Genomic DNA, 23,890 nt, shown 5'->3' with positions numbered 1-23,890 from the left:
TAACACAGCAAGTTAGATCCTGCTCTGAACTGACACTTTAATGAGACTTTCCAGAGTTTCTTCCTTGATCTTTGCATTACAAATAGAGAAATATAAACTGGCTCTGTGGTGATACAGTATTATATCCTGCATAAGAGATGCATAGTCTCTCCATAGCTTGGGTTTCATTTTAATGAAGAGTATCCACAGTAGATTGCCAATTAGAATGGAGAAAATAGAAATGGAGGAGATTTCTGTCATTTGCTAAACTACTGTACCACCTCTGACCGTTTCATTCAAAAGATGAATCTTTTTTTTTTTTTTTTGAGGGCACTCATTTATTTGAAATTGGCATAAAGCTGGATTTCTTTTTCCTGCAATGTTACAGCTAAACACAGCTTGTGGACAGTTTGCATTCTCACTGACAGGAACTTCCACCTCACCTACTTCCTGTGGTCAAGCAAACTTCTTTCCTCCCTTTCCCATAGACGCTCTACTTCTTTTTGTCAAGCTTGAATATATGCACCTCTATGTTGTCCATGGGGTCACGATGGGTCGGACACGACTTCACAACTAACAACAACAAAACTATTTTTAGAGTTTTTGGGAGAAAAGTGCCTTCCTATAAAACTAGGATATGCTGATGTTTTAAAGGCACAACAAAGCAATGTTCTCAAGTGGTCAAGGTAACATCATCCCTCACAGTCACAATAAGGATGGGAGGTACACTCACTTAAGCAATATCTCTTGTAGAGTGCTTTGGATGAGATATTTTTCTCTATTTCAGCATCTGCACTAGTTTGGGATATGGGGCACTGACAGGCCATTTTTGAGTTCTACAGGTCAGTTCGAGGAAGCATTAATTGGCTCATATTATTATCTACCTATTTGGGTGACCAATTTCAGATAGTTTGCAGGAATAGTGAGTAGAAACAATGCTGGGGAGAAGAGCACTGAGTTTATCAAAGGCCCTACTTGTTCTAAACCTAGAAGTACTATAATTTTTATGTTCCCTTCAATTTTCCTTCTTATTTCTTTTCTTTCTTTTTTTACTTTAATCTCATTTTTCACTTGTGCTGCAAAAATAATTGTGGTGAAGATCAATTCTTACTACAAGTCCTTTGAAGGCTTTCTTCTCTGTAATGCGATACAGCTCCTCCTTGGTCTGGATTTTGATGTGCTTGACTTCAGCATTGAACCTGTAGACAAGAAATACATATAACAGTAGCTTTTAACAGTAGGTTTCCTTTGAATGATAAGCAATGATAACACAGGTTCACAGGATGAAAACAGATGTACTGTAAACTGAACAGAATTAAACTGTAGGAGAGGCCAAGGACTCATCTCATTCAAATACAAATTGATAGAACCAATAGTCAAGTTGAAAACAAACCAAAAAATGGCTCTAGAGTCTGTATTTACATTGCTTGAGTTGCCTAAAATGGCAGGTCTTTGTTTCAGCAAAAAGCCTAGTCCAAATAAAAAGCCAAGTAAAATCTGGAATCTCTTTCTTAGCATTTACATATCTTGCAACTATATAATGAGCTGCCTTCTGAATAAACTGATGAAGTTCCTACCTGTGGGCCATCTTCTTTGTGGATGATGCATAGACCTTGTGTGTGCATTCAAGATCTTGATATCTGATTTGGAAACTGCTGATTCTGAAGCTGGAATGTCAGGTTCCAAAGCCTCCTCAAGATCCTGGCAGCCTGATGGGGAGTTCTGTTCCTCTTTGAGATTCCAGTTTTAGACCTAGGTAGGACTGAATCCTGACAGGGAGCTACACAATGACTGCATTCACTCTGGCTGAACTCAGCTAGATTCTGGTACCAAAAACAGTCTTTGCACCAGGCCTCATGAGGGTTCTTAAAATTAGTGAAAACATAAACTGATCCTACGTCTGATATCTTTGCTTTGGCATATCACAAACCCGGCCTGAATCTCAGAGAAAGTCTAATTCCAGCCATGCTAATTCTGTTCCATATGGGATTCAACATGGAACATTTTGCAAACATAACACATATTCTACCAGAGTTACATCCTCCTTTATAACTATAGGTGCTATGGAGAAAGAAAATATGGTAACATCCAAAGAAATGAGTCACAAGATTCTAATGAAAAGCAAAATATAGGAAAAATATACTATGTGTTTCTTGGTTCCTTTCAATTCTCTTGGACCTTCTCCTTTATTATTGTAAACACCCAAATCTTCATGATCTTACCATAGACAATTCTGACAGGAATTAGGCTTACTTGATGCTGATGGCAAATTCAGTTGCATCTTTGATTCTCTGCCGCACCAGGTAAGTTCCATCTGACCGGCTGGCAAGGATTTGTTCTGCTTCTGCCCGCTCCATGGGTCCCGCATACCTGTATAGGGAGGGTTATTTCTTATTAGCAGTGCAATGCTTAGTCACTGGGTGTCTCCATACTCCGTATAACCACAATGAGACAAGAATGCTTCCAAGTGGACAGATCCAGCTATTACCTCTCAAAAGAATCAAATAGGTAGTTCAACTTTCCCAATAACAATGATTCTTTTTTGTTTTCAAAAAAGGAAGAAAAAAAAGTAGTACGATGGAATTATAGAACAGGTATAAATAGAAGAGGTCATTCTTTGGGCATCTATAACATTCTGTGAATGAATCAGGTTGATTGCACTTAAAAAATACCCTTCTGGAAGCGTTTAGTAATTTGTGACAATGTCACAAGTATGACACTATGTAGTGGGAAAATGTATTTAATAACAAACTTGGGAAATTCACAGAGCAAATACTGCATCATATCTACCTGCAGTGGAAAAGTATACTGAATGCAGTTGAAAATATAGGCATTGATACATCCCCAAAGTTGAACCCAGCTAAGGCAAATAAAAGGCATTCACATTTCATATGACAGCACAGAATGAAAACATGATTAACAAGATGGTGGAAATCTGAATTAATACTTACCAAAGATAAATTGAGAGATCTGGACGAGGACTCTGGGGAAGAAAAGGTATAAGTGTTCCATATTAGCATTCTTGGAATACCCTCACCTGATTGGCCCAAACGGACTACCCTGTGATTGGTGGAAAGAACTACTGTGATTGGCTCGTAAGGAATCACCCGCGATTGGCCGCGCCGATTGCGGGAGATTCAAAGAGCCATCATTGGATGCGAGCCACCGGCAATCCCTATAAGAAGGGCTGCCGCGGCTCGCAGGTCCAGCACAGATCTATATACCAAATAAAGAGCTGAACTGTCACATTGGTCTCGAGTCTCTTTTCCCGCAATCGAACAATAAGTGTTTGTTTTTCTTGAGGAAAGTTGTGTTTAATGAAAAAAATGAATCATAGAAAATTATTTAAAGACACTTTTCCAAAGGGAATTACCATACCAACCTTCCCTTGCTCACAACCTTTTGCCTATATTACATTAGCCATTATTGCAAGCGAAGAATGATCAGCTAGGAGACTTAATAACTCCTGCCCAAGTCCTCATTTTTCAAATGGAGTGTGCTTACTGACTTTTAAGCAAATACATAAAGAAGTCCAAATCCCAATACCTCCAGTGATATACTACTTACAGAGACATAAGGCTTCACTTTTGTACAAGGGAACCAGCCGACTTCATTGCTTGATGTGTTCCTTCCCTGCAATCCAAATTGAAAACAAAGGACATATCAGATAGAATTTTTCAAGTGTAATTTTTCAGCTGATTTAGCAAAGGTTGCTGTTATATAATGGGAAAAAATTACAATAATTTTATGTCAGAACTAGAATTTATGTTAGAACTATACTGACATGCCCTAAATAATTTTGTCAATTTATTCACTTGTGTCTGCCATTAAAATAGATAAGTTAGCTAGCTTTTGATGTCAGATTTAGTATACTTGAATAGAGAGCTGAACTCTTGACTAAGCTCATTTCCAAACCAAGCAAATAGGCAACTGTTCTGAGATAATAACAAGCCTATAGATGGTGAAAAGCAATCTCAAAGCACTGCTCAGAAGTATGAGTGTTGCCTGCCACTTGAGCCTTTCCCTTTGATGCTCTGATATGTCAGTGATAATTTAAACTTAAAGCAACATGTCTTCTTCAAATGTACATATTGGAGTAAATCTCCAGCCAGCTTGATTGCCTAAATTATAATAGAGTAGATCTAGAGGCACTGTATAGAAGAAGATTGATAGAAAGAACCAACAAGGAAGGTTGAAATCTTCTCCTCTATGATTTTACTTTCCTTCAGGCAGCGTTCTGTAAGAGCTCATCATCATGACCAGGGCACAAAAAGTGTCACAAAGTGTTCTGAAAGGTTCTTCCTCATGATGTTACCACCTTCTCATCAGTGTTGGGATTCAAATTTTTTTTACTACTGGTTCTGTGGGCGTGGCTTGGTGGGCGTGGCATAACTTAGTGGGTGTGGCAGGGGGAGGATACTGTAAAATCTCCATTCCCACCCCACTCCTAGGTTCTCCGAACTACTAAAAATTTCAACTACCCGTTCTCCAGAACTGGTCAGAACCTGTTGAATACTGCCTCTGCTTCTCATCCTGAGCCCACACAGAGTTTTACTTAATTCCTAGATGTTTCTTTTTTAAAGTAATGTTTTCTTCCAACAAAAATATTGCTGAATGTATTTATTTTATTAATCAAATGTGTATAGCTATGCATCTCACCAAAAGCAACTCTGGGCATACAACCAGCAAATAAAGACACTAGACATAAAAATAAAAAATATATATGAAAATCACAATTAAAAATAAATAGTATAAAAACAGAAAGGACAGTTTATGATGATTTGTTGATGATGCAGCTGATGACACCGTCAAGGACTATTTTTAAATTTTCAGTTCAGCATGAAGAAAGAAAAGAGCCATGCATGTGTACCATCCAAATAAAAAAGACAGGACTAATATTTGTTGAGAATGACCTTTCACTCTGTTGCAATTGACCCACTTTATATTTCCCTTCTCAAAAATGTCTTTTTTTTAAACCATAGATTTATCGTATTAAAAATGGGTAACAGACACAAGAAGGCACTGATCAATGCAATAGGAAATCTCCTTTCCACATCTCCTTGCAACTCGTTAATATATGTCAATTGTTTAATGGACTACTTCTATACATTAGTGTTATTCCACAATCCTGTTCTTCCCACATCCTGTGTCTTTTAATACCATGCCCAAAATGAGACCATTAGCTAATAGTTGCTCTTCCTTTCAGCGCATTCATAAGAACACAAAATCAGAATATGCAAAACTTAAATCTCATCTTCTCCGAAATTCCAGCCTTACTTCACATTAATGTGGATGTTTGTTCTACTGGCAGGTGACAATGGGAAGGAAACAAAACTAAGGGAAGTCTCCAATTGCTTTCCTAAACTTTCCAACATTTAATCTGTAAAGACAGCACATTAGTCTTCTTGAAGAGGAACAAGACTTGGTCATAAGAGCCATGCAATTTATATTGGTCTATTTTCTTTTGTGAATTCAAGACTGAAGGAATGCATATTTGTGCAACTTGGAGAAAGGATCCCAAGCTAACTTGGGTGAAAACAGTTGCTGTCAAATCACTGTAATAGATACTTTACAACCCGGTGTTCCTTTTGGCATTTTGTATTTTAATATGGCAGTTGGGATGAACCAATTTACATACTTCTTTCAGGGGCAATTTTAAATAAAAGATATGCACCTGCAGTGTCATCTTAGTTTCACCTCCATTGCCTGCTGGTGCCACTCCTAGGCTGCCCCCTGACAGTCCTGGGAATGACATTTACCTGCCACCACAGCTGTTCTGCCTCAGCTTTGTTCAGTTCCACAATGTCCCCTACACTGAGCCTCAGGGGTGGACCAAATGCTACTGGTGGAGGAGGGACACCATAATACTCCTGGCAGACTTCCAGTTTGGGCAACCCTGAAGAGTGAAAAAATAATCACAGTTGAATTGTGTCTGAAACAAACCAAAATCTCATTTTTTTTTTTGCACATTCCATACATGTGAATCTTTTCAAATAATTAAAAAGAACAAGTAGGCAATGAAAATACTACAATTATTGGCTGCGTTCAAATGATAGAGCTAACTGGATCATTCATTCCCAACATAAAGGTTTTTTTTATCTCCTTGTACAGAGTCTGTGAGAGTCAGAGAGCATATACTTCTATTATTATTTTGGTTGGTTGTAAGTCAGCCAGATGTTTAGACTGGATTTAGCATTTTTATCCATTTATCAAGTCCTTGCCAAGGACCTGGGATATACAGATGTTGTTTGATGGCGTTAAAGGATGTAAGCTGTTCCAAATAGAGCTGTCTTTTGCAACAGACTGTTGGCAATTTTGTCAGTGCTGATGGTGTTCAAATGGTGCTCCAGATATTTTGAAACTGCACCCAAGATCTCTATTCTATTGATACTGCATTTGCTTTTTTTGCCATATTCATTCTACTTCTATTTGCAGGTCTTTGTAGTTTGTTATCTTCTCTTGTTCATTTCTATTTTGCTGTCCCCAGGTACTGCAATGTCCATTCTGCATGTTTTTTTGTCTTTCTTATGGACAATTATTAAGTCTATGGTATTATGTCATAAGTGCTTCTCTGTTTGAATTCTAAAGTTCCAAAGCACTTTAGCTTCTTCATTTTCTATTAATTTGCTAATTTTGTGGCCCCACCAGTTTTTGCTTGTTCTGAAGCAGTAAAATAAAAAGAATGCCATCAATGGGATGGAGAACAGATGACACAACAAGAACCTTTCTGTCTTTTAATAATGGCAAAACGATTAGGGGAGGAGAATCTCACTGGAATTGCTCTTAATTATTTCTGAGCTGAACCTAACAGAACTATATATTGTATTTTCTATAAGGTCCAACTTTATTTAATTCCTCTTCCATCAGTTATTATCCCCATTACCATGACAACCAAATATCATTATTCTGTGTTCTTCACTATCATTCTGTAAACTAACTGCCAGGATAAAAACAATAACTTACCTAGATCTGTTTTGTCTCTTTCCATTGTTTGTCTGTTGGATTTATTCTGCACCAAAAATACAGAAAATTAGGTCCAAACAGTAAAAATGGAGTCGCAAATCTAGAAAAATGCCCTACTTGGAGATTGCTTCTATGTGATTCCTTAACTTTACATAATGTACACATTTTAAGTTACAGTCATTTGCTAACAATGGCCTGTAGACCTTTCTTCTTGTCTATTCTTGCCTGTTTTGCCATGGTGACATGTAATATTTAAAAATGCTCACACAGAGGAAGATTCTACAAATAGCATGAAGGCAAATCTCTGTCATAGAAATTGAACTGGAAAGTAAGGGTTCATATCCTTTCCAGAATGGAGGTGAAGATCCAGCTATGGAACAAGTTGAATTCCTCTCCCAGTTATTGCAAAAAGAATGCAATTATACCAAATCCCATCATCCTTCTGTTTCAGTTATATGGATTTGGGCACATAAGTTTGGCATCCTGGGTGTTCCATATTAGCAGGCTCGAAACCCTGCGTTCATATTGGTCCAGACAAGACGGATTGTGATTGGATGGCTTGAACGTTCCTGATTGGCTCATACAGGGTTTGCCACGATTGGCTGAAACCAAGCGCAGCAAACTCAAAGAATTGTCATTGGCTGCCTAGCCGCGGCCAGCTCTATAAGAAGAGCTGCCGCGCACTAGGGTTTTGTCTCAGAATCTAGCTGCTTAATAAAGAGCTGTTGTTCACTACTCTCGCCTCATCTATTCATGGGACCCACTGACCGAACTTAACACTGGCAACGAGGATGGGATTCTGAGACAACAAGACTAACCAGCACGCGGCAAATGGCGCCAAGACGACCAGCGAAATGGCCAGCAGCACCACGCCACCCGCACCATTTAACCCAGCCAGTGAGGACTGGGAGTCCTACATTGATCGTTTCCAAATGTTTTTGGAATCCAACAACTTGAAAGACGCCACAGGCAGCAAGAAACGGGCAGTATTTCTGACGCACTGTGGGCCCGCCGTTTTCAAAATGGCCAAGGCGCTAGCAAAGCCCGCAACATCAAAACAATGGATTGGGACAACCTAGCTCCCATCCTCCGAAACCACTATGCTCCGGCCGTACCAACTCTTATCCGAAGGCATGATTTTTATCAAAGAGACCAGCGCGAAGGCGAAAGCATCGGTGAATTCGTGGCTGACCTGAGGGACCTTGGAGGTTTGTGTGGATTTGCCAACCTAGATGAGGCCATGAGAGACCGGGTCGTTCTCGGCCTGAAAGACCCAGCACTCCAAAGCAGACTAATGACCAAGGGTGACATCTCCCTCGCCGACGCCATAGCCGAAGCAACCGCAGCCGAAGCTACCACTAAATCAGCGGCCCGAATGCGGGGTTCAAACGGAACTGATCATCAAGTGACCAGTGTGGCAACTACCATGCCAGAAAAACTCGCAACTACCGCCCACCATGGCGACGTCGAATCCCCTTCTGACAGCAAAGAAGAAGAAATTCACCGACTTCAGTCAGAACGCGATCGGCGAGACCAGCGGGGTCATAAGTCAGGGTACCAATGTGCTGGCTGCGGAGGAAATCACCCGTGTTCCGAATGCAAGTTCCTGGACGCCGTTTGCCGACATTGTGAGAAGCAGGGGCATATCGCTAAAGTATGCCGCAATAAAAGAAACTTCAGCCCCCGACGTCGAGGCAACAGCCCGAGAAGACAAGATGGCACCCCCACCAAAAACCGGGACCGCCAGACTGACAGCCGGTGGAGCCGGGACGGCCGAAACAAAAGATTCAATGAGGCACCGCGTAGAGAAGAAACACACCAAACAGTTATCATCGCCCATTCTTCACCAATAGATCCACGGAAGGTACGCATCGAGGTTGATATCAAAGACCAACCATGCACCATGGAGGTAGATTCAGGCTCCTATCTCTCCATGGTCCCCTGGCGCACCATAAAGCATCTAATACCCAGCATACGCCACCAGGAACTAAGTGACCAGAAATTAATTTTGAAGGACTACCAAGGAAACTGCATGCCAGTGGCTGGCAGCGGGCATTTCAAGATCACTTTCAAAAACCGCACCAACATCCTACCACTTACAATTGTGGAAAAAGACCGCCCCAGCTTACTCGGACTACAATGGTTCTCGCCGCTGGGGATCGAGATGGCAGGCATCAATCACACAGACGAAGAAGATTGGGAGGCGACGCTCGTACGAGACTTCCAAGAGGTCTTCGATGACACTTTAGGCAAGTACAAGGGGTCCCCAATCTCCTTCAATCTTAGCTCAGACATTGCCCCTATTCACCTCAAGCCGCGCCGAGTGCCTTTTGCACTCAAGCCTAAGATAGACGAGCAATTAAATAAGCTCATCGCGCAAGGCGTATTAGAACCTATCGACCATGCCCATTGGGAAACACCAATTGTCACCCCCATCAAACCAGATGGCTCCCTGAGAATCTGTGGAGACTACAAGGCCACCCTCAACCATGCCCTGCAGCAGAGTGCCTACCCTGTGCCAGTAGTCCAACATCTCCTACACTCACTTGGGGTTGGCAGAGCTTTTGCAAAGCTCAACCTGGCACAAGCCTATCAGCAACTGCCGGTCGATGCTGAAACCGCTGAGGCACAAACAATCGTGACACATCGAGGGGCATTTAAATGCAACCGGCTCCAATTTGGAGTCAGCGTCGCACCTGGGGTTTTCCAAAGCCTAATGGAAAGACTACTGCAGGGAATTAAAGGAGTCGTGCCCTATTTCGACGACATACTAGTAGCAGCCCCCAATAAGAAACAATTGGAGAAACGGCTTAGAGCGGTCTTACAAAAATTTAAAGACTCCGGCCTCAAGGTAAAAAAAGAGAAGTGCCAGCTATGTACTAAGGGTTGAATTCCTGGGATACCTCCTAGACAAACATGGAATTCACCCTACTGACAAAAAGTTAAAAGCCATCAAAGAAGCCCCCAGACCGAAAAATAAAACGGAACTCCAAGCATTCCTCGGACTCATTAATTTCTATAATGTTTTCCTACCCCAGAAGGCGACCGTCGCAGAACTCTTGCATAGGCTCCTGGATAAAACGGCACCCTGGATCTGGGGCAGGCGAGAGGAATGCGCTTTCCAACAAATAAAAAACCTTTTAACTTCCGACGCAGTCCTTATTCAGTATAACGAAACCCTGCCGCTGACTGTCACATGCGACGCATCACCCTTTGGTGTTGGAGCAATCCTAAGCCACACCTTGCCGAATGGAAAAGAGGCTCCCATCGCATTCTTCTCAAGAACCCTGTCCAAGCCTGAGAGGAACTACAGCCAGCTGGACAAAGAAGCCCTAGCCATCGTCTCCGCAGTGAAAAGATTCCATGAATACATTTATGGTAGGACCTTTTCAATTATTACGGACCACAAACCCCTACTAGGCATTTTGGCCGGGAACAAACCCACTCCAAACATCCTGTCACCTAGGATGACAAGATGGTCTGAATTTCTTGCCGCTTATAATTACCATTTAGCACACCGGCCCGGCAAGACCATCTCGCACGCTGATGCTTTAAGCCAATCCCCCCTACCAGATGTGCAAGACGACCCAGCACCCACCTTATCTATTTTACAAATAGAAACAATACCCACGCCACCATTGACCACGCAAGACATTGCCCGCGAAACAAAAAGGGACAAACGATTGGCACGAGTCCTCAGCTGGGTGGAGAGGGGTTGGCCGGAAAGCGAAAAAAATGAACTCTTTAAACCATTTAAAAACCGGCAAACCGAACTTTTTTCACAAAGGGGGTGCATTCTTTGGGGAGACCGGGTGGTTATACCAGAAACATTACAAAAAAAAGTTTTAGACATGCTGCACAATGGGCACCCGGGCATTGTACGAATGAAAGCCCTGGCCAGAAGCTACGCATGGTGGCCAGGCATGGACAAACAAATAGAGACTTGGGTCGCCGCTTGCAGCAGATGCCAAGAAACCCGTTCGGCTCCCCCTGCAGCTCCACCGCTAGAATGGGAAACCCCCAGAGGCCCCTGGTCGCGAATCCATATTGACTTCGTGGGGCCAACCAAAGGGCATACCTTTTTAATCACTGTTGATGCCTATTCAAATTGGCTCGAAGTAAGCAAAATGAAGACAACCACCACAGAAGCCGTTATCAAAAAATTAAACAAACTTTTTGCCACGCATGGTCTGCCAGATGTGATAGTATCTGACAATGGACCTCAATTTACTGCATTGGCGTTTGAGCAATACTTGGCAGACCGCGGCATCCGACACGCATTGACATCACCCGCTCACCCGGTGGCGAACGGGCGAGCTGAACACATGGTTCAGTTCACAAAAAAAAAACTATCCAAAAAATTGAACATGGCAACATCCACGAAAAAATCAACAAAATGCTCCTAATACAACATATTACACCCAACACCACCACGAACAAATGTCCAGCGGAATTACTCATGGGCAGAAGACTCCGCTCACCCCTAGACCGTTTGCACCCTACTTACACTCCAGAGAAACCCCCTGGATCTACAAGCCGACACCGAGCCTTCAACGTGGGAGACACTGTTTTGGCTAAAAACTTTACTGGGGACCCGCTATGGCTACCGGCAAAGATCACCCAGGTCACCGGCCCCCGCTCCTACCGACTCCAGACCACCGACGGTAGGAGCTGGAAATGGCACATTGACCAGCTACAATCTAGACTGGCCACTTTTCCCCCCACAGACTCTAACCAAGAAATCAGGGAGGGGGGGAAACCTCAAACTTAGAAAAAGAACCGGTATCTGCGCAAGCAGAACACCCCACACACACATTAAATAAAAATCAAACATTAATCCAGCAATACTTACCTACAAACAGGGAACCAAGGCAGACGGGTGCTTCACCTGGAAGTAGCAGCCGGACAAGCTCAACCAGCCCAGATAATCCAGGCGGGAGCGACAGAGCGAACAACTCAACCAACCCGGATACACCAGGCGGGAGTCGCAGCTATAGGCCCGGCTCACCCTTCCAGGCGGTTCCATCGAGAAGCTTGAGAGCGACGCGGAGCCTGTCCGAACCCGACGACGACCAGAGACATTATGAACCGCGCAAGTCAAGTAGGCAGGTCCGAAGACCCGCCTACTTACGTGACTACGTTACCCCGCCCTTTGGACGGAACCAAGAGGGGAGGGGTGTTCCATATTAGCAGGCTCGAAACCCTGCGTTCCTATTGGTCCAGACAAGATGGATCGTGATTGGATGGCTTGAACGTTCCTGATTGGCTCATACAGGGTTTGCCACGATTGGCTGAAACCAAGCGCGGCAAACTCAAAGAATTGTCATTGGCTGCCTAGCCGCGGCCAGCTCTATAAGAAGAGCTGCCGCGCACTAGGGTTTTGTGTCAGAATCTAGCTGCTTAATAAAGAGCTGTTGTTCACTACTCTCGCCTCGTCTATTCATGGGACCCACCGACCGAACTTAACACTGGGAATAGACAGAGTGGGTGGGTCTAATCTCACTTGATGTACTGCTTTTGGTATTAAGGACAGAAAACAGAATCTTGGAAAACTGAAGAGGTAAAGAATCAAAGAAGGAAGAATACAATAGGAAATAGAAGATAGAGGTATAGGAGAAGATATACTGTAAAGCAAGGAAGAGGCTCGGACAGAGATACATAAAGGATAAAGGGAGTAAAAAAAGGGGGAAATAAAAAGAGCCAGAGATTCAAATAGCAAGAAAAGGCAAACTATTACGGGAGTGACTACATTTGTACCTCATGCTTAGCTGTTATTTGTTTCAATCATGGTTTGCTAAACAAGCCAAAATCAATCTAGTGGAGGAGTAAACTAATAATGGCCAGGTTGGCCAATTTCTTATTTGGTTTTCCTTTTTTAGATGCTCTGGCCTTGCACATAGTATGCTAAAAACCTGGGAGAATATATAGTCTGAACAGAAACAAATCATAATTTCCATTTACATACTACAACAAGCTATAGATGCAATCAACAACTATTGATTTATAATACACACATTCACATTGCTGAAATTAAAAATGTTTAGATCCCTGTTATAAAGCCCCAAATTCATGCACAGGCTTTAACATTTGGACAGAATAAGAAAATAAATTTTTTTATTACTTTTCTATTAATTTCCTCACACCAGAATGATTGGGGAGGGAAATTTAAGGTTGAAAAAAATGTGTGTTGTGTCAGCCTGCCTTCTAATCCAGCAAGTGCTTTTCCTACCCATCTTTGCAGTGATGAAGTTGCTGAGGAAAACGGCCAAGTTACCATATTGTCTTTAACTAGATTTTTATTTTATTTTGTGGTTTGCCAAATCAACACTAGTGATCTGATTAACACATTGTGCTAAGCCACAATGGCTGGCTTCACACATTCTGCTATATGAAAACCAAACTGCATCATTAAAGGCATCTATGGGACAGAGTTTTCAATCATCCAGTCCTTTCACCATGTTGGCTAATGTGTAAACCAGGCCCAACTGTCTTTCCACGGTTTATCCATCATTAATTTCCCATTTTTTAAAACTTGTCACAAATTTAAATTTCAACTTTCTTTGTTACCTTTTTTGCAGTAAATCCAGAGTCACCTTTAAACAGAAAAAAGCAGTATTACAATTGTTACAGGGACAAGAGAATCTCACAATTAACATGATGGAACAAAGATGATGAGCCACCAGCAGTAAAGAAGGGAAGAAAGAAGGAAATTAAGCAGGCCCAGTGGTGGGATTCAGCCAGCTTGCACCAATTCGGGAGAACCGGTTGTTAACTTTCCGAGCAGTTTGGTGAGCTGGTCATTGGAAGAAATCATTAGGGCAGAGTGCCGGTTGTTAAATTATCTGAATCCCACCACTCAGCAGGCCTGTGCTAAAATATCAGAAGTGGTATACTCTATAGACAGAAGGGAGCCACTCGAGTTTGACATCAATTTACAGTGTATATTTGCCCTGCAGGGAAGACATATTTCAACTCTTTGTTAATCCTTATTGTGAGAGCATAGAATAGGACTGGAAGGGACCTTGGAGGTTTTCTAATCCAACCAAGCAAGAAACCTTATACCAGGGGTGTCAAACTCATGTCGTCAAGGCATCATCACACGACAAATCAGGACTTTTTCCCCCTTCACTAAACCGTGCGTGAGCGTGGCCAGCGCATGACGCATCTGGCCCACAGGCTGGGAGTTTGACAGCCCTGCCTTATACCATTCCCAACAAATGGCTATCCAGTCTGGAAAAAAAAAGGAGGATGGAATTCCTTCACACATCCAGCCATTTCTTTGCATTTTCAAAATATAGTCAGAAGCAACCTCAACAGTTTGATACACAAATACTTGTGACTGATCACATTCACTATGGCAACTATTTTATAGGTAGCTGATCTCACCCCCAAAATAACTATGTTATAAAATTGTTTCCATTAGCCCTCCAAATTGTTTCCCTGCTGCCTTGAGACATTTGGACTAAAATTGTCCAACCATTTATAGCCCCAAATATGCAGGGGGAACAGGTAGCCAACCTTTGATGCATATTGTCCCAAAGAAAGCCTCACTTCCAAAGGCTGAGAACAGCTGCAGGACCTAGGCACACAGATTCACAGGCTTTCCCCATTCCTGTGCAAAATCATGGCCCTTTTAGGGACTTCCCTACCACTGATTTAATGTCCTGAGTCAGGAATAAGAACTGCTGCCATGAATCAGTGGCCTTGCCTGTGGCCTTCCTGTAGAGCTCATAGCACCTTGTTAAATAAATTAGGGTCCTGCAATAGAGGGCAAGAACACTGGGGATTGCCAGATTGTTATGGCACATCCAAGCAAGGAGAAGGATTTAGCTACTAGAAACTTACCTGAACTGGACTTTCCACATGGTGACACCCGGCCAAGACATTCCTTATGAGCAGGTGACCTGCATTTGCTGCAACGATAACCCTGGTAGAAGGTTCCTCTGTGAGCAGATAGAAGGGTATGGAGAGTAAGTCCACATATTTGACTTTTCCAGATAAAGTGGAATATGGCCTAGTTATTTTGCAAGGCTGTCTGCTTCTACGCATAAAATGGCAGCTGTATTATTAAATATTTAGAATTTATTCAAGCAGGGATTGAAGAATATGGCATAGCATATACATACCTCAGCAGCATCTGGCAGGCTTTGCAGGAGGTGGTATCTTCAAATGAATACATGTAGAATTCGTGTCTATTGGCCTTGGCATTTTCAGGATAGATATTGGAGCTGTACCACGGAATAAGAAGGCACTTAGCAAGTAAAATGCAATACCTCTGCTTGTTAGGTCTTTTGCTTTGTAAAAGGCATTAGGAAAGCAGTATATAAACAATTTGGCCCTCTTAAACTAATTTTCTCTTTTTGTTCCTGAGTAATTCAGTTTGGTTTTCTACACTCCAGCTGGTAAAAATAGAAAATGCTGATATTCTCTGAAACATTCCTATGATTTTGTTTTAAGAGAAAGCAAAAGAAGTATAGGCTAGTTTGTGAAAAATTAAGAATGAATACACAAAGATTCTTAACATAAATTGTCGCAGTCCGAGAAGTCCTCTATCTTATTTTCTGAATCCTATTTCTCATCTTGCTTTGTCAAAAAGAACTCAAGGAATTTTGCTGAACATGTGAGAAATGTTACTGTTTTTGTTGATCATCTAACAGGAAACACATGATTAATGACTAACTATCTAATTTCTATAGAAGCCTTCTGATTAATCGATTCCTTTCCTTCCTTCCTTCCTTCCTTCCTTCCTTCCTTCCTTCCTTCCTTCCTTCCTTCCTTCCTTCCTTCCTTCCTTCCCTCCCTCTCCCTCCCTCCCTCCCTCCCTCCCTCCCTCCCTCTCATTAATGTGCCCTGTGAAATCTGGAATGAATCCATCATGCTGAAATTGGTCCAAAGCACAGCAGACTTGGAATGATAAAGGTCATCATGCCAAAGCTAGAGGAATAGAAGAGACTTACAGAGCCATTTCAAATTGTTCCATCCATTTTTTTTTCAGATCGTGTGTCTTGAAGTACAATTCAAAGCCGGAGAATCCATTAAGCTCAATTAGAATGAACATATGAGTCCACTGACAACAAAAATTGCAAAATAATTTATTAAGGCAAAATCTGGGGCACTTTAATCCCAGACCCCTTTTCCCTTATTAATCCTCTTTGGAGGGAACATAGTAGAATGGATTAAAAAGGAAGCACAGTATTGTCCCATTGGGCTAAAATAAAATTTAGGTCTAATTCTAGAGCAAAGTAGAATCCACGATTGCCATTCCTTTCCCAGGTTTCCCCCCTATAGGATGTAACTCAGACTTTACCTTCTTGTTGTCTTTTTCTGCAGAAGAATCATCTCGGACCTGGTAGTTACACAGATCCACAAATATCTTCATTTCATATGAATCCCCTTTTCGCTTGCAGATTAGCAGAGCTTTATCCAGGAGAAAACCATATCTACAAGAGATGGTTAACTTGAGAAAGTCCAGCAAGAAATGTATTTTATAAACAAATGCAATGCTGAAACAGACCTCTCTGGATAACAACTGTAGTCATCAAACAATGTTGATTTGCTCAGTATTCTCTTGAGCTGTATATGTACATAGAAATTAAGAGCATCCTCAGTGACAACAGCTACCTCTGGCCCTTCCCTCACCAACTCATAACTGGTTAGACCCTTCATGTTACTTGACAAAGAATATTAGAAAGCAACAGTTAGATGGAAAATTCCACTCATGAATGAAAACAGCGGGCATTTGAAGGCGCAGGCATTCTCCCCGTCCTTTCCTCAAAGAAAATTGTTATCAATACAGAGAGTAACTATAATGGCAAAACCAAGCAGAAAAAGGTAAGGTTAGACCTATTATTAGGCAGAGGAAGCAGATGTTAGTTGCTATGAAAAAGAAGCAAATTGTTGTGGAAGATGATCTTGTACATGGGATAAGCATGAAAAATAGTCACAGAGCTATGAATGAGCAGACAAACCAGAGCTATCTGCTTACCCTGCAGAGAAGAGATAGATAACAGGAACCAGACTGTTGTCTGGTGTTAAGGGAGGCAATATATGGGCACAATAAACCCCACTCATTATGATCCATGCTGTTAATAACCGTAATTAGGGTGGGCTAAAATCCTTTTAGTAGAGAAGAATGTAGGTAGGTAGCCATAGTAAAGTCATCCTACTGTACTATCAGATGTTACATTCCATGTTACATCACAGCTTAAAGAACACAGTTTGATATATCACTTCCTTTATCATTCCTGTGTAAGAGTTCTGGGGTATACAACCCATAACGTTGCCTAGTTTGAAGCTCTTTTGCATTCTTTTGGCTAGGAGCCCAGTGAAGGACATTTTGTTGCATCTTGGTTCCTTATTTAAAGTGGGCATTTTCTATTATACATCCTATTTTGCTGTAAATATTTTAAAAATATACAACCTCCCCCCACTAATTTTCAAATATGACAGCAAGTACAATAATGTTTTGATTAGAATAGGGCTTCTATACCTGGACTGCAAAATTCATTAGATGTCAGAAAATAAATGCTAAATAAAACATCTTTTTACTGCCATTTAGTGACAGATTTTTGCAGCCTGGACATGATAGGCCTAGTTCAGAAATAAGTATGATTGCACTGAGTACAATAAACATTACTCAAATGGTAACTGACCATTAGTTCTCCCACCATATCCAGCAGAAAGCAATAAAATGAAGCAAAGCAATTACCCAAAAATATCTGCAAATAAGCCACTTAGTTTATCGTCTGTACTAAATAGGTTTGTGCTATAAGGCAGTAGAGAAAATACTGGTTGCTCCCTATCTCAGACTTTTTTTTTGTCTTACTTCTGACTCTCTCAGGTTAGGCAACAAAAGCAGAACAGCTAATAGCAGATTTAACAGATTAACAGAGTTGGAAGCAGTAGTGGAATTCAATTTTTTTTTACTACCGGTTCTGTGGGCATGGCTTGGTGGGCTTGGCAGTCAGAGGTGGGCTTGGCAGTCAGAGGTGGCATTTGCTGGTTCTCCGAACTACTCAAAATTTCTACTACTGGTTCTCCAGAAGTGGGCAGAACCTGCTGAATACCATCTCTGGTTGGAAGGGCCTTGTAAGTCATCTAGTTCAACCCTCTGCCCAAGCAAACGGTGCATCATTTCTGACAGATAGCAGTCCAGTCTCTTCTTGAAAGCTTCCAGTAATGAAGCTCCCATGACTTCTGTGTCAAGCCTGAAGCTGACTTGGCTCTGGCCCATTTTCTGTTCTGTGGGAGAGGGGTCTTCCTTCCAAGTAATAATGGGATTATTACTTGGAACGTTGACATTCCATTGGTTGATTGTTCCATTGGTTGTTTGTTCTCACTGTCAGAAAATTTCTCCTTATTCCAGGTTGAACCTCTCCTCCCTCCCTCCCTCCCCCTCTCCCTCCCTCCCTCCCTTCCTTCCTTTATTTCATGTCTGGCCTTCAGGTGCTTTGGGAAATAGCTTGATCCCACCGCTCTCTGTGGCAGCCCCTCAATTATTGGAACACTGCTATCATGTCTCCCCTGGTCTCTCTTCACTAGACTAGCCATGCCCAGTTCCTGCAACTGTTCATCATATGTTTTAATTAAATGCTTTCGTGCTTGCAAACACTACTTTTGCTTTCAGTATTTCAGTAAACATCATAATATACAGTATCTGATACATTTGGCTTTGGGACATATGAATTTATATTGCTACCAAAATGTTCATGCTATCCATCACCTGTCTAATTTGGAGCGCTTCTCCCCAATGATAATCTTCAGCTCTCCATCAATTTTCGGCCTCCCAAAGTGAGCCAGGGATTGTGACTAGGAAGAAAGAAGACCATCTTATTTACAAGATATAAACTCTTTACATGTAAGGAGTTGCTTGGGACTGCCAACTCCTTCCAGTGGCTGGTTTCCAAAATAACATTAATGAAGGGAAACATGAGTGATTTCATTCTCCAGATTTTATTTTCCCAATAGTAGACATGAGCTTCTGCATGAAGGCCATGATGTTAAGGTACAATATAGTTTTCTGAATAAAATATTACTTATCCGCCCTCCCCCAGCCTAAAAATAAGAATGGATATCAAATGGAGGGAACAAATCAGGACTGGGAATGAGAGAAAGAATATTTACTGGAAGAATGGTACAAATGCCCTTTATTCTTGAGGCCATTGTTGAACTAAAGGCAGTCATTAGCAGATTTGCATTGCAGGCAGCAGCAAAAGAAGAAAGTTCTTTGGAAAAAGCCATTGAATCAATCTACTGGGAGTCACGGAAGATGAAAGAAGGGTGGACTATATATAATGTGGAAGAAGCTGAAATTCAGTGGTAGAATGCTACAGATGAAAATTAAAAACAGAACAGGTTTTGGTGAAAAGAGCACCCAAAGGAGGCAATGGAAGGAAGAGGCTGGGGTCTGGGCAGAGGCTGGAGAAAAGGGGGGAAAAGATAGACATCCATTCTGAAACTACCCAGCAACATTCCTCAGAGATGAAAAGAGCTAAGCAAGACATAACAGCCTGAAACAAAAACTAAGAGGTAACCAGAAGAAGGTAAACAATGGAAGGGTCAAAGACAAATTAGAGAGCCATAGAATGAGCATTAATAAGTGAATAAGTAATGTATTAATAAATTAATAAGTGATCTGACAAGATGTGGAAAGAAAAGACCCCCTCCCACCTTCAAGATGAGGATACATTAGAAACTTCCAAAATACTGGATAGCAAGGTATACTAGCATTTGGGGAAGAAGGCAGGTGACATATTAGTAGGCTGTGGGTGTGGCTGCTATTTTAGGGATTTCCTTCTTAGTGATTTCCCCTTCTTAGACTGAACCCACATAACCCACCTGTTGGTGACCTGTAGATACCATAAAAGCCACAATGCCCAACCAAGAGGCTCAACAGCTGGGCTAGCTGGAGACAATTGAACTATATAATCTATTTGGACCAGTGATCTGTCCCATTGGTTTGGTATTGGGTGTGATTAACATACAGGATTAATCTCAAAAGGAATTGAAATTGCTCAAATCTAGATTCTACGAAAGTCCCTCACAGCAGCACTCACCAAATTCTCTATGGAAAGTTGGAAATTAGTTATTTGTTTCAGTGTTTCATTGTCCCTTTTGACCTCATTCACGCATTGAGCCAGATCCTAGTGAAATAAATAATTATTATTTTTCTTCCAAAGAGAAAAAAGTCATATATTTAAAAAAACTCCAAGAAAATTACATCCAAATTTTTCCCTAAATACCCAAGATGAAGTGGCTTACTTCCTAAACAATCTTTTGCTGAATATATTATCTGATTCTGAGAGAGTCCTGCACTATAGAAATAATGTAAATCAATTTTGACCTTCAAATATTGTTTTGCAACCATTTAAATTTTCCTTGGCAGCTGGTTGATGAGATTTATAGTCCCAAATTGGAAACCCCTTGGATTAGAGTGGGAGCAAATGACTCCTTCTCCTTCTACTACTACTACTACACTACTACTACTATTACCACTACTAAGTTTCCTTCCTGGTCACTGAGGTTTAGACTATGGCTATGGGAGCTCCAATAGAGCTACAGGTTCGTAGTAGCTACCATCAAAGAGATTACATTCCTTTTTAATTATGCCTAGAAAAGCCACAGATATTTCTCTCACCCGCATGGCATCTAGCGCTTGCCTCAGGTTTTCCTTTTCAGTTGGGTCTAATGTGTATTTGGTCAGCTCCTGGAAGAAAGAAGGAAACAACAGGAGTTAACAGACTTCACAATTATATGATAAAATGGTTATTGTGTATTTCTCTGATTTTCATGCTCTACATCTCCACTGAAAGCTGAAACTAAGATGGGTTTTTTTGACTGTATAAATTGTAGAATCTTGTCCCAAGGAACAAAAGGGTAGAAATAGTCTCACTGCTTTGAAGAAGTCTCTAAGAAAAAGAGTCAGGAGACTCAAAGTAAGGAAACCTTGTCTAAACAAAATCAAGATTCTTGGCTTCCAGCTTCTTCTTTGTCTTCTTCCTTTAAACTCCCTCTCCCCCTGCCTCCAACCAACCACCACATTACTGAATTTGTTCAAGGAACTGGCTGTAGGCACCTGACCTCAATTTTCTGGGAATTTCTCCATCCCAAACTCAACAGGAGAGAAAGCTGCAGAAAAGACCTTGCTTAGGTTTTCTGAGCATCATTCCCCTTTTCCCATTCTTCATTCCCTCTCCATGACATGGGGGACATAATCTGATAAAACACTATTACCTGAAGGAGAAGATGATATTTCAAGACCCGCTGCATGGGTACCATAAGGAGATCACGCAGGCTGAACCGGCCGTTATTGGCCCGTTGGGAGCATTCCTGAAAGGCAAAAACATGATTTATGATTCATTCAGAGCCATTTATACTTTTCCAGCAGTGGGGAAATATTATTGCACAAGACCAAACTATAACTTACCAGCTATCAGGTATAGTTTCCTGATACTATGAGGTATCAGGAAACAAAACTCCACAGGAAGTTAGAACTTAACTTTATTGAGAGAGGCTTTATTTACAGAATTTTGCAGACCTGATTGTGCTGTCCCTCCATTCCCTTTTACATCCCAGAGGGTCAGAGAGGATCCTGCCTGAATATCTTTAGAATATTACTTTGTATCCTATTATCATATATCCCAGGACTTAAGGGATGTCTCAACTTTCTCGACCTATATAAGAATTCTTGCCTATTTCTCTCCAGATCATCTCCCTGGCCCTCCACACCAGCAAAACCACATTTGCCATTCCTGACTTCTTGTTTTTAACTTAATATGCCAGTGGTAAGACCACATGTCTGCATCTAGAGCCTTGGAGTAGCTGCCAGACTCACTAGTATTGCATCAAACCAGCAAAGCTTCTGTTCACTTGAGAACTAGGACATTACGCTGTTCTTCCTCTTTCCATTTGTTCTGGAGTTTTATTTTGCACATCTGATTTTTGCTGAGGTGGTTTTGTTCTTTAGATTTTTCTCTGGTTTTGTTCAGGATCACTCAAGACCTGAAAGTCTTGGATGTGGGGGAAGGGACTCAGAACTTTCCAAAAGTAGCAGTTGAATTTTTTTTTACTTTTAATGTAACAGAGAAAAAAAACTACTACTAAATGTATTGGTGTATTAATTTGATTGGGCACTTTTGTGTAATTCTATTGCATAATGACAGCATGTAACAAGAATTATTTAGTCTCAGCATTCCTAGGTAAACCAAATGGGAAACAGATCAGATGAGTTAATTCTACTGTATTGTAAGGCTACAGTAATAGAATCTTCCAAATCTGAACATACAAAGTTCCTGTCATCTCTTCTTACAGTCTGATAAGAGGATTCATTTTGAGTTTCTTTCTCTGCCAATTATTCAGCTGCAGGCTGCCCCTCCCCTTATCTGTTTGTTCCCTAGGCCAGAGGTCTCCAACCTTGGCAACTTTAAGGCTTGTGGACTTCAACTCCCAGAATTCTCCAGCCAGCTGGCTGGAGAATTCTGGGAGTTGAAGTCCACAAGCCTTAAAGTTGCCAAGGTTGGAAACCTCTGCCCTAGGCCACATCTCTTTCCTTGTTTACCAAGGTAATTCACACATACCATTACATAAATCAATGTACATTGATTTTTTTTTTTAAAAAAAGTTAACAGTCTTCCTCCACTTGCCCTCCAAGCATGCTAGCTGAGAATTATGGGAAATGAATCTCAATTCATCTGACAGTAATCGGGTTGATGAAGCTGGGTTATATCATTGCTAAAGTGGATAGGCCAATAAAAGGATGATCATCTGTGATGCAAAAACCTTGAATGATCACTAGATGGCAACAAAGGGTAAGCGTTGCCATACAGTATATCTTTCTTTGTTGCCATCTAGCTGTCATCCGGTTCTTGCGGCATAGATATGGAACCCGTAGATCATCATGAAAGCAATTCTCTCCACTAAATATGATACATAAAGCAGCTTTTTGGTGCAATGGGAGAGTCTAGCACATGTATGAAATAGCATCTCTCACCTCTAGTTTCATGCGCACATCCACACTAATATTTGATACTTGGTCCAGGTATTTAGTAGCTGCCTCTATCTGACTGCAGTAGCGACCATAGAGCAAGAACCTGTAAGTGAAGTGTAAGAAACCAGGGTAAATGAAAGTTACATATCTATAGAGAAATATTCTAACTTGAACTTAGCTGTTACTGCCAGTACAGTTTAAGTACTTGTGTATATTGGCAGGGAGTATTAGTGTTTGCATGGGTGAAAAGTCCAGTTCTGAATGTTAAACAACACTCAAGTTATTTGATTCAAATTTTATATTTCTCTGGGAACACAGGGAAATTAAGCAATTGAGCTACTAAATCTGGGCTCCAAATATATGAATAGCTATTAGATAGATAGCAGCTATCTTTGTCTTGCACTCAATTCTAGATGAAATAGGACCAGACTGCTTACAAGAAGATCTAATGAAGCTAAAGCTTAAATAATTTGGACATTCAAGGAGGCAAAATAATACAGGATGCGCATGAGGAAAAATTGAAGGCAATTGAGAAAGGAAAGGAAAGGACAGAAAACAATGTGGCTGCATACAATTTCTCATGACATTAGCAAGCACTTATGAAAAGAACCTCAAAGAAACATTTATTGAGACATGATGTTGATGAAATTATGTCCGGAGTTGAATGAATGATTGAATGACCAAGTGGTTATGCTGAATGTCTGCAGCCAGATTAGGTTGTCCTAATTTAAAATATCTGCTTCTGGGATGGGTATAGAATAACATGCCTGTTATGTTAGATATCAGCATGGGGCAGTATAGAAATGGCATCTTTCCAAAGACATGGTTTCTATGTCAATAAAGATCAAAGCATCTAGTACAACTCTATATCAATTTTTTTATCTAGTAGTGCATTTCCACTATAACATGTATCTATTCACAGATCTTGATACTTTATACATTTTGTAGCCTCAAAGTGTATAT

The 23,890-nt window shown here is 41.2% G+C and overlaps 1 protein-coding gene across 1 annotated transcript in view; it reads right to left on the bottom strand.

The window, feature by feature from the left end:
- VAV1 (vav guanine nucleotide exchange factor 1) overlaps positions 1-23,890 on the bottom strand; it is a 65,283-nt gene that overhangs the window by 1,858 nt on the left and 39,535 nt on the right. The window contains exons 9-24 of the mRNA XM_026679553.2: positions 22,931-23,030; positions 21,175-21,270; positions 20,579-20,647; positions 19,998-20,084; positions 18,665-18,750; positions 16,250-16,382; positions 15,900-16,009; positions 15,069-15,170; positions 14,788-14,885; positions 13,510-13,535; positions 6,943-6,988; positions 5,739-5,875; positions 3,547-3,612; positions 2,931-2,962; positions 2,233-2,349; positions 1,091-1,178 (exon numbers count right to left, since the gene is read on the bottom strand). Coding sequence (XP_026535338.1) covers positions 1,091-1,178; positions 2,233-2,349; positions 2,931-2,962; positions 3,547-3,612; positions 5,739-5,875; positions 6,943-6,988; positions 13,510-13,535; positions 14,788-14,885; positions 15,069-15,170; positions 15,900-16,009; positions 16,250-16,382; positions 18,665-18,750; positions 19,998-20,084; positions 20,579-20,647; positions 21,175-21,270; positions 22,931-23,030 — 1,393 coding nt within the window. The remainder of the gene's footprint in view (positions 1-1,090; positions 1,179-2,232; positions 2,350-2,930; positions 2,963-3,546; positions 3,613-5,738; positions 5,876-6,942; positions 6,989-13,509; positions 13,536-14,787; positions 14,886-15,068; positions 15,171-15,899; positions 16,010-16,249; positions 16,383-18,664; positions 18,751-19,997; positions 20,085-20,578; positions 20,648-21,174; positions 21,271-22,930; positions 23,031-23,890) is intronic.

This window comes from Notechis scutatus, chromosome 2 (genome assembly GCF_049901735.1).
Source record: "Notechis scutatus isolate UNSWTSFEM ecotype Mainland chromosome 2, rNotScu1.2, whole genome shotgun sequence".
Lineage (NCBI taxonomy): Eukaryota > Metazoa > Chordata > Lepidosauria > Squamata > Elapidae > Notechis > Notechis scutatus.
Note: the sequence above shows the minus strand (reverse complement) of the source record. Positions and strands in the feature narration are given on the sequence as shown.